The sequence below is a fragment of the Triticum dicoccoides genome, chromosome 1B (genome assembly GCF_002162155.2).
Source record: "Triticum dicoccoides isolate Atlit2015 ecotype Zavitan chromosome 1B, WEW_v2.0, whole genome shotgun sequence".
NCBI lineage: Eukaryota > Viridiplantae > Streptophyta > Magnoliopsida > Poales > Poaceae > Triticum > Triticum dicoccoides.
This window is the reverse complement of record NC_041381.1, coordinates 503,680,572-503,692,062: the sequence shown is the minus strand read 5'-3', so window position 1 is coordinate 503,692,062 and position 11,491 is coordinate 503,680,572. Positions and strand designations below refer to the sequence as shown.

Here is an 11,491-nt window from a genome sequence, read left to right as displayed (position 1 = left end):
GATGCGGGCGGGGCGGCGGCAATGCGGGCGGAAGAAGGAGGGGAGAGGGCGGGGCGATGCGGGCGGGGCGGCGAGGACGAGGGAGGGGGCGCGAGTGCGGGCTAGATCATCTCCACGCGGGTGGTCAAGTTTTATACACCTGCAGGCGAAATGACGAAAATGCCCCGGCGGGGCAGACTAATTACGCGCGGTGGCACGAAACGGTAGTAACTATTCATTCCAGCAGTAATTTTTTTTGATCCGACAGACGCGGTCGCTCTAGGGGTCGATACGACGGCCCAAATCCGATCAAGCCAGCCGATCCGACGGCCAGGAATCCCAAACGGCTGAGGAACCGGGAGGATCACTGGCATTCTTATTACTCGATGCATTGTCAGCGTGCATTGTGAGGCCACATGTACGCATAAATACGGTGACAATTCTCATCTTATATGAGCTTCTCTTATTGGCGGAACAAGTCTTGTGATCTGAGTTGAACTGGTTAGTTCTTTTTGCAACGTGGCATTGATGGTGGAGCGCATGTCGGCACACCGGAACATCTTGACACGGCCTGTCTGCACCGCGCGGCATGTGGAGCAGCCCTTGGGGCACTGAGGATGGGCGTCGTCACATACATCGACCCCCGAGAATGACCTGCATTTGTCACAACACTTGGGGAAGTAGTTGGCTGCACGCACACATAGCATGGTATCATGTTAGTAATCACTTATAAGATATATAAGACATCAATGGAATTGCAAAAAGGCAATCAAACTTTTTTAAGGAAACAAATAGAATAAAGAAGCATGAACAACTACGAACCATTCACGTGTGGGAGGATTCCCATGACCAGGATGGCCTGGAGGACAAGGATCGCCACGAGCTTGGTGTTCTTCATGGTTGATTTGAAGGTTTTCGAGCAAATCTCTCTCACTTATCTCTTTAGGTTGTGAGTGGAATACTATGTTGTAATTGCTGTTGTTGGCCAGAGTTAGTAGCACCTCTATTTATAGGTGCAGATTTGGCGCCTTACTTTCCAATCTACCATGCCCGCGTGCCATCAACTGGGTGAGTGGGATGATAAAGTTCGACACACAACGTGCACCACTATACACATATTTTTTTTCACATGTTCAATGGACATGCAAATTGGCAATCATTCGACTTGTAGGCCAAATCTAGGCCAAGCTAATTGTTATGTCTTCATCTATAACCTTTCAAAAACATCTCCATCTGTATTTGGTGAAGACACTTGGAACACGATCTTCAAATGTATCATGCACATAGCTCATGCACCACCTCTCGCCTCCTTGAGTATAGGACATACCTGGACCAAATGGATACATGTAAAGTTTAAGCGTGTTTCTGTTATAAGTTTTTTGAGATTCTTTAATGTCTAAGTCAACACATTGAGCTTTCCTACGTGTCATGCATGGATAAGTGTATTGAGATTACATCGGACCGCTAGCATCATCGACTTAGACAAAAGAAAACCTCACTCAACCTAAGTACCACAAACACATTTCATTAATAACCTACATATAATCATAAAGTTTTCTTACTTCAAAAGCTAGCACATTTTCATTATTCACTAAAAAAATTACCTCATAAATAGACTCGTTATACTACATACTCTCTCACAACTAGCCTATGCTTCTTTGGATCTAATAGGTGGCCAACAAAAACGAGGCGGATCACTGCTATTGAACAAATAGGTGTGACAGGGTAAATATGAAATACGTGTCTGTACATTAAGAAGTTTACCTTTTCTTTTTTGAAATATTTTGACTTTGCTTCTATGGCTTGGGATTAGGAAGTCTAGGAGGAGTGAGCTTTGTTCTTACTCTCTCATCCGTGATATTACTCCTGGTCGCATCCAGGACATTGTATGCAATGACTCTGTGACGTGAATAAAGAGCTGCCTTACTAATGTTCAAAAAAGTTCCTTATCACTTTATAGAGTTACCTCGGTTTCGTTTGACATGAACAATTCCCTTTCCAATACACATCAGGTCTACACGGCTATTATCTTCACATATCTACCACCGCCACTTTACTCACCCCTTACTTGTCTCCGCGTCACATCACCGCCACATTTCATAAGATTAATATGGATTGTGAAGGTATATAGATAGGCACGCCATGGTAGAGAAATAATGCGCTAAAAGGATACAAATGGCTTGTAACTTTGTGTATCAAATTCAAATTAGGAGAACCAAGTGTCGCACGTGTGTTTAGCAGCACGGGCGTGTTCGCTGCCCACCAGTGTTCGAGTCCTGGACTTAGCACTGTGTGGCTCATGTGTTTCTTCTATAAACTAAACCACCAAGGGCTACAGTCTTTTTCTTTGGGGCGATAACAAAGGGACAAACCTTACTAAAGCCAGGTCACCGACGAGAAAAATAGGCATACGACTCCCTTTGCAGCAAATCAAACGATCTTCCATGTTCTTCTTAAACCAGAACAGGTCTTCAATTGGTAAAAGTGTTCACCAGCGAGAAAAAACATACTACTCGCGTGGGAGCTTCAGGACCTGCCGTCGCGTACTGCAGTGCAGATTGCACGGGCGCAAATTACTGCAGTTGTAAACACACAGCTTTCACGTTCTATTTGTACGCACAGAACTTGGCCCTTGTGTGATAGAAGAAGTTGCCCCTTGCATGATAGAAACGGCATCACTGAGCCAGTCAATGTCGCATAGCCTTTGCTAAAGAAAGGGAAAATGTCGCATGGCCGGCCAGGCGGCCACTACTTCCACGTGAGCTTGAGATTGCATCAAGCCATGATGACGAGCCCAGTACCACATGCAAAACTTGTACGGAGTACGTACTACGGCTATAGAAGGCACAGGTGGCTGGCAACAAGTGCAGACCCCATCGAGCCATGGTAAATTTCTGCCGCAAAGAATAGGCACTCTGTAACATGTAAAATGCAAGGTAAAAACACTCCACGGATCGTTGCAGTGTCTTCCAAGAAGAAAATGGCTTGCATCCATATTAACTACATGTCTACATCACACTATATATTTAATTGATGATATTTACCAATGTAAAGGAGTAAGTTGCATTGGTGAGCACCCTGGCCTCTCATTAGAGCATCTACAGCCGGACTCAGTAAATCCGGCAAGACCATTGGGGAGTGGAGTGAAGTGGCTAGAATTTGCTCCGGCGAACGGATGAGGACGAATATATGTGCGATCGGGTGGGCCAACGTCGGCCGGGTCCGATGTGGCGGGCTGTCCCGGGCGTGCCAAGACGCCCCCATATCCGCCACATTTTTGGATTGGATATGAGGGTGCCGGTCAGTGTTTGAAGCCAGTTTGCGAAGGTCGTCCGGGCGTTTGAGAAGGGTTTGAGACGCCCGACTGTAGATGCTCTTACTCATTTGGATCTATAAGCAGCCGGCATCCAGCCTACCTCCCGACATCGAGTTTGCAATGGATTGTTGCCGCCAATGGAACGAGCGAGAGACCTGGGGCTAGGGGCAGGGGTGGTGGGGATGATTCTCATACCTTCTCAAGGGCGACACACGTGAACAATTACGTTCTGTATTTCTTTACGCATTTCCTTATATATAGACTTAAAGTAGACACAATAAATTTATTATTTGGCACATATATGTATGCATTGGGACCAAGAGGGTAGATCTACCAATAGTCTGAGCACTCTGAATGTTACAGACAATTTGGCAGCCAAAAATTTCGAATTTTGGGAGAGAGAATAGTAGGACAATAAGAGTTCTCTACAGTGCAGACAAGTAGAAAGATATTAAAGCCATGTCCCTAAGAAAATGGCGTGACATGACCAAAGGCATTTTAAGCTGAGACACACAACCAACACACGTTTTTATTCGCGGATGATACAACAGGCACCTGAGAGGCGAGCAACAACAGACAACTCTTGAAGAAGAAATTAAAACGAAGAACAATGACGGTGATGAAACAACGACGACCGACAACAGCGTATGTATTGTCGGTATGCAAGGTGGAGCCACAGGCACGCACAAACACTGTGACAAGCTGGCTCATCATCTGAGCTTTATTTTAGACGGCACACCACGTCTGAGCCTGAAGCCCTGAACGGATCAGTGCTTCTGCTGAAATCTGAGATGGGCTCTAGGCCCATATTGCAATTTCTGAAAAATCTCTAAGGGCCCATGTGGGTTATATGGCACTAGGTGTGGTGGGAAGTTTAGTCCCACCCCGGAAGTGGAAGGAGAGTTGGAGTGGTTTATAAGGGTTTCTCTTCTACATGCTATTGGAGCTTGAGAAGAGAAGAGCCCTCGCGCACTCCTCCTCCGCCGCCCGCCTCGCCACTGAAGGATCGTGCAGCTGAAGAACGTGCAGCATGTCCCCGCCATCAAGAAGAACCTCGTTAGTGGCTCCCTTCTATGTAGAGAAGGGTTTAAGTTGGTTTTCGAGTCTAATAAATTAGTTGTTACAAAATATGGACTCTTTGTTGGAAAAGGTTATGAGAGCGGAGGGATGTTCCGCCTTTCCCTCGCAGATTTTTGTAATAAAGTCGTGAACCATATTCATTCGAATGTTAATGAATCTGAAGTTTGGCATTCACGTCTTTGTCACATTAGTTTTGGTGTTATGACGCGGCTAGCCAAGTTGGATTTAATCCCGAGTTTCACTTTAGCCAAAGGTTCTAAGTGCCTTTCATGTGTGCAAGCTAAGCAACCTCGCAAGCCTCATAAGGCCGCGGAGGAGAGACACCTGGCACCATTAGAACTCATACATTCTGATCTTTGTGAGATGAATGGTGTGTTGACTAAAGGTGGAAAGAGATACTTCATGACATTGATAGATGATTCCACTAGATATTGCTATGTGTATCTGTTAAATACTAAAGATGAGGCTCTACACTACTTTAAAATCTATAAGGCAGAAGTTGAAAATCAACTTGAAAAGAAAATTAAACGAGTCCGGTCAGATCGTGGTGGAGAGTACTTCTCGAGTGAGTTTGATTCCTTCTGTGCGGAACACGGCATTATTCATGAGAGGACGCCTCCCTATTCACCCCAGTCAAACGGGGTTGCTGAGCGGAAAAACCGTACTCTAACTGATTTGGTTAACGCCATGTTAGATACATCGGGTTTATCCAAGGCATGGTGGGGGGAGGCTATATTGACGGCATGTCATGTCCTGAATAAAGTTCCGACAAAGGATAGTGAGATCACTCCCTATGAGAAATGGGCAAAGAGAAGGACGACACTCTCGTACTTGTGCACTTGGGGCTGTTTGGCGAAAGTCAACATGCCGATCCCCAAAAAGCGTAAGCTTGGACATAAGACCGTGGACTGCATTAATTTGGGCTACGCTAAGAACAGCGTTGGCTATAGATTTCTAGTAGTGAAATCTGAGGTACCTGACCAGAAGATCGGTACAATTATGGAGTCTAAGGATGCTACATTCTTTGAGGATATTTTTCCTATGAGAGATATGCAAAGCACTTCTAGACAGGAATCTGAGGAGACTCCTGAACCTGCCATCCCTATGGAATATTATGAACAAACACATGATGAAAATCCCGAGGAGGATGACGAGGAAACCCTTGGTAGGGGCAAGAGACAAAGGACTGCAAAGACCTTTGGTGATGATTTCTTCGTGTACCTCGTGGATGATACTCCCACTTCTATTTCAGAAGCGTATGCCTCTCCAGAAGCTGATTACTGGAAGGATGCGGTCCGTAGCGAGATGGATTCCATCATGGCTAACGGGACATGGGAGATCACTGACCGTCCCTATGGTTGCAAACCACTGGGATGTAAGTGGGTGTTCAAAAAGAAGCTTAGGCCCGATGGTATGATTGAAAAGTACAAGGCTAGGCTTGTGGCCAAGGGCTATGACCAGCAAGAAGAGGAAGATTTCTTTGATACTTATTCACCTGTGGCTAGACTGACCACCATTCGAGTATTACTCTCGTTGGCGGCCTCACATGGTCTTCTCGTCCATCAGATGGATGTTAAGACGGCTTTTCTAAATGGAGAGCTAAAGGAGGAAATCTACATGCAACAGCCTGATGGCTTTGTGATAGATGGTCAGGAAAGAAAGGTGTGTAGGTTGATAAAATCTTTATATGGCCTGAAACAAGCACCTAAGCAATGGCATGATAAGTTTAATACAACTCTGACATCTGTTGGTTTCGTTGTTAATGAGGCTGACAAATGTGTATACTATCGCCATGGTGGGGGCGAAGGAGTTATACTGTGCTTGTATGTTGATGACATACTGATATTCGGAACAAACCTCAAAGTCATTGAGGAGGTCAAATCGTTTTTATCTTAGAACTTTGAGATGAAAGACCTTGGTGTGGCTGATGTTATCTTGAACATCAAGCTACTGAGAGATAATGAGGGTGGGATCACACTTCTGCAATCCCATTACGTTGAGAAGGTGTTGAGTCGTTTTGGATATTCGGACTGCACACCATCTCAAACACCATATGATCCTAGCGTATTGATTCGAAAGTCCAAAGGCATGGCTAAAGATCAATTGAGATACTCTCAAATCATTGGTTCACTGATGTACCTAGCGAGCGCAACGAGGCCTGACATCGCGTTTGCTGTGAGCAAACTGAGCCGGTTTGTTTCCAAACCGGGTGATGTACATTGGCATGCTGTTGAGAGAGTTATGCGCTATCTGAAAGGTACTATGAACTATGGACTTCACTATACCGGATACCCGTCGGTACTTGAAGGGTATAGTGATGCGAATTGGATCTCTGATGCTGATGAGATGAAGGCCACAACTGGGTATATGTTTACTCTTGGAGGTGGCGCTGTTTCCTGGAAGTCTTGCAAGCAAACGATCTTAACGAGATCAACAATGGAAGCAGAATTAACGGCATTAGACACATCTGGTGTTGAAGCGAGATGGCTTCGAGATCTTTTGATGGACTTGCCATTGGTTGATAAACCGGTTCCGGCTATCCTTATGAACTGTGACAATCAGACTGTCATCACCAAGGTGAAGAGTTCAAAGGACAACATGAAGTCCACCAAACACATAAGAATGAGATTAAAAGCTGTCAGAAAATTAAGAAACTCCGGAGTGATAGCGTTGGACTATGTCCATACGGCTAAGAATCTGGCAGATCCCTTTACAAAAGGGCTATCACGTGTTGTGATAGATAATGCATCGAGGGAGATGGGTATGAGACCCACATGAGTTGCCATGGTGGTAACCCAACCTATATGATCGGAGATCCCGTGAACTAGGACCTGGGAAAACAAGCCAGTGGTGAACTGAGGAGAGTAACTATACTAACCCACTCCGTTGGAGATGCAATACTCTCGATACTGTATGGTAGGATGACTAAGGTCTCAATGTGTTCCAAAGCTTATAAAAGCAAGATGCTATCCTACAGAGCGATCTTTGGAGGAACACACCTATATGAGCCCGACTGCTGGTCACAGTCTATGAGATTGGGGTGATCTCTAGTAAGCTCATGAATAGGCCAGGAGTGTGACTTATATGCTCCACCCGAGGGGTCAGCCTTCGGCAGCCTAGTACTAGTAAGACATGTAGTGAAACTTCTTTACGCCAAACTGACAATTCAAGGCATAGTCCATTGTTCAGTTGTGAAGGAGTGTAGCCACTTGTTCTAGGTGAAGTTCAACCTTAACAGGTCTTTACTGAAACACTGGTATATTGAAACAGCAATTGGAACAGAGGACACAATGGGCCCTCGAGATCTGGTGGGGGATTGCTGAAATCTGAGATGGGCTCTAGGCCCATATTGCAATTTCTGAAAAATCTCTAAGGGCCCATGTGGGTTATATGGCACTAGGTGTGGTGGGAAGTTTAGTCCCACCCCGGAAGTGGAAGGAGAGTTGGAGTGGTTTATAAGGGTTTCTCTTCTACATGCTATTGGAGCTTGAGAAGAGAAGAGGCCCTCGCCCACTCCTCCTCCGCCGCCCGCCTCGCCACGCCACGCCTCGTCACGACGCGCCGCGGGTTGCGGGATTGAGCCGAGCCGAGCTCACACCTACGCGCTTATTTTTGCCAGTCACTAACGGAGAGTTTTCTGACAGCTGGGCCACGATCTGAGACGTCGGATCGTGGGCTGTCACGGACTCGGACGTGGGTCGAGCCCACGTCTCTCCACGCGGCTGCGCCTATAAGTATGCGGTGTCTCCTAACCCTAGCCGCCACGAACAGATCACATCTGCTCACGCGCACGCCCACCGTCGTTCCTTTGCTGCTGCTGCCGCCGGTGACTCCATCCCGTCCGCCACGTACACGGTCGACGGGAGAGCAGGTCTCCGAAACCACGCCCTTCTGGTTCCTGTACGGGGTGAGGGGCGAATAGGTTTTTGGGCAGCGATTACGCGACTGCTCGCTTCCGATCGTCTACTTCCTCTACGTCCGCGTCGCCTTCATCATCACCATGTCCACCGACGCCGACCGTGCCGCCGCCGAGAAAGCTGAAGCTGACAAGAAGGTCGCCGAGGACGCCGCTGCTGCCACCAAAGCCGCGGCCTCTGCGTGGCCTACTGGAGGGTATAACTCGTTTATCCCGCTCCTGATTATTTTCATATTAGCAGTACTAGCAGTATGTGTAGATTTGTCTACTGTTTGCTTAGTACGTGCATGTTTAGATCAGAGTGAGTACGTCATCAACTTAGTCAATGCCATGCTAGTGATTTACTCATGGATTAATTTAATCGAGAAATTGCCTATTTACTCAACAGCTTCTTGCATGGCCCGCCGCAGGTGCCGTCGACGGTGCTCTTCATGTCGGCGCACCGGAACGTCTTGTGAGGGCTCGGCGTCACCACGCGGCAGGCCGAGCAGCCCTTGGGGCACTGGGGGTGTGCGTCGTCGCAGACGTCGACCCCCGAGAAGGACCTGCAGTTGTTGCAGCACTTCGGGAAGTAATCGGCTGCACACATGCATGGCATGACATCACAATTAGTTAATCACATAAGATATAATAAGACTCAATGTAATCACAGAAGGGCATTCAATCTGTCAGGGAAACAAATAGAATAAACAAGCATGAATAACCACCAACCATTCACGTGTGCGAGGATTCCCATGACCATGATGGCCTGGAGGACAAGGATCGCCACGAGCTTGGTGTTCTTCATGGTTGCTTCTATGGTTTGCCGCAGAGCTCTCTCACTTCTGTCTTATGGTTGTGTGTAAAGCTATGTTGTAGTTGTTGTTCGCCAGAGCTCGTAGCACCTCTATTTATAGGTGCAGATTTGGCACCTTACTTGGCAATCTGCTTTGCATGCATGCATGCCATCATGAGCGGGATGATAAAGTTTGAGACACATGGGGGCACCACTGCACACATTTGTGTTCCACATGACATATCCGCACAGGGCAATTATTACACTTGTAGGACAAATCCAAGACTGACTTAAATTTTCTTGAAATATTTTGATTGTGGTTCTGTGGCTTTCGATCACAGAAATCTGCGAGGACAGAGCTTTGTTCTTACTCTCTCTTGCATGGTGTTAGAGCATCTTCAACAGACGCCCAAAAAAGCAACACGCTAAAATAATTTTACAGCGCCATTTTAGTAATTTTAGCGCGCCATGGCAGATTCAGTCTAGCAGACGCACAAAAATATAGCGCGTAGCGGACGGCGCGCAACGGTCCAGCAGACACACTAAAAAAATAAAGCATCACAAATATATCTACAACAAACAGGTCCCTAACATTTACAGATAAATCCATCTGACCAAAACAAAAACGCAATTAGGTCCCCAATTGTTGGATCGTTGAAATCCCGGCCACCACACGCGAGCTAGCTTGATGCACAAACACGAGCTAGCTAGCTTGGCTTCCCTATCAGCTGGCTTGCAATCGATCGGAAACCGCGAGCTCCGCTTGCAACGCTTGTTGGAAATATGCCCTAGAGGCAATAATAAAAGGATTATTATTATATTTCCTTGTTCATGATACTTGTCTTTTATTCATGCTATAATTGTATTATCCGGAAATCGTAATACACGTGTGAATACATAGACCACAATACGTCCCTAGAAAGCCTCTAGTTGACTAGCTCGTTGGTCAATGGATAGTCATGGTTTCCTGACTATAGACATTGGATGTCGTTGACAACGGGATCACATCATTAGGAGAATGATGTGATGGACAAGACCCAATCATAAGCATAGCACAAGATCGTGTAGTTCGTTTTGCTAGAGCTTTTCCAGTGTCAAGTATCTTTTCCTTAAACCATGAGATCGTGTAACTCCCGGATACCGTAGGAGTGCTTTGGGTGTACCAAACATAACAACGTAACTGGGTGACTATAAAGGTGCACTACAGGTATCTCCGAAAGTGTCTGTTGGGTTGACATGGATCGAGACTGGGATTTGTCTCTCCGTATTATGGAGAGGTATCACTGGGCCCACTCGGTAGTGCATCATCATAATGAGCTCAAAGTGACCAAGTGTCTGGTCACGGGATCATGCATTACGGTACGAGTAAAGTGACTTGCCGGCAACGAGATTGAACGAGGTATTGGGATACCGACGATCGTATCTCGGGCAAGTAACATACCGTCTGACAAAGGGAATAGTATACGGGGTTGTTTGAATCCTCGACATCATGGTTCATCCGATGAGATCATTGAGGAGTATGTGGGAGCCAACATGGGTATCCAGATCCCGCTGTTGGTTATTGACCGGAGAGCCGTCTCGGTCATGTCTGCATGTCTCCCGAACCCGTAGGGTCTACACACTTAAGGTTCGGTGACGCTAGGGTTATTAGGAAGACTTGTATGTGATTACTGAATGTTGTTCGGAGTCCCGGATGAGATCCCGGACGTCACGAGGAGTTCCGGAATGGTCCGGAGGTAAAGATTTATATATGGGAAGTTGTCATACGGTCACCGGAAAGTTTCGGGGGCATATCGGTATTGTACCGGGGCCACCGGAGGGGTTCCGGGGGGTCCACCGGGAGGGGCCACCCCTCTCAGAGGGCCTCATGGGCCGTAGGGGGCAGGGAAACAGCCCCTGGTGGGCTGCCCCACCCCTTGGGCCCATGCGCCTAGGGTTGGGGGGGAACCCTAGTGGGGGCACCCCCCTTGCTTGGGGGGCAAGCCCCCTCCCTTGGCCGCCGCCCCCCCCCCTCTAGATCTCATCTCGAGGGGGCCGGCCCCCTTCCCCCTTCCCCTATAAATAGAGGGGCGAGGGGAGGGCTGCACATAACATCCAAGGCACAGCCCCTCCCCTCCCCAACACCTCTCCTCCTTCGTTAAGTGCTTGGCGAAGCCCTGTCGGAGTACTGCCTCTCCAGCATCACCACGCCGTCGTGCTGCTGCTGGAGCCTTCTTCCTCAATCTCTCCTTCCCCCTTGCTGGATCAAGAAGGAGGAGACGTCATCCGCTCCGTACGTGTGTTGAACGCGGAGGTGCTGTCCGTTCGGCACTTGGTCATCGGTGATTTGGATCACGGCGAGTACGACTCCATCATCCCCGTTCTCTTGAAAGCTTCCGCTTGCGATCTACAAAGGTATGTAGATGCACTCCTATCACTCGTTGCT

At 47.5% G+C, this 11,491-nt stretch overlaps 1 protein-coding gene across 1 annotated transcript; it reads right to left on the bottom strand.

The window, feature by feature from the left end:
• Positions 1-8,664: 8,664 nt before the first annotated feature.
• LOC119350514 lies at positions 8,665-9,143 on the bottom strand. The gene is made up of 2 exons (XM_037618310.1): positions 9,003-9,143; positions 8,665-8,870 (listed from the first exon to the last, which is right to left on the bottom strand). Exons 1-2 carry the CDS (start codon positions 9,076-9,078, stop codon positions 8,665-8,667), a joined length of 282 nt encoding a protein of 93 aa, XP_037474207.1. The 5' UTR covers positions 9,079-9,143.
• Positions 9,144-11,491: the final 2,348 nt, after the last annotated feature.

Bases quoted from the DNA above. Each gene is read 5' to 3' on its own strand.
- LOC119350514 (XM_037618310.1), bottom strand. From the start codon at position 9,078: ATGAAGAACACCAAGCTCGTGGCGATCCTTGTCCTCCAGGCCATCATG. The intron at 8,871-9,002 runs GTTGGTGGTTAT...GCATGTGTGCAG, and splicing joins AATCCTCGCACACGTGAATG to CCGATTACTTCCCGAAGTGC.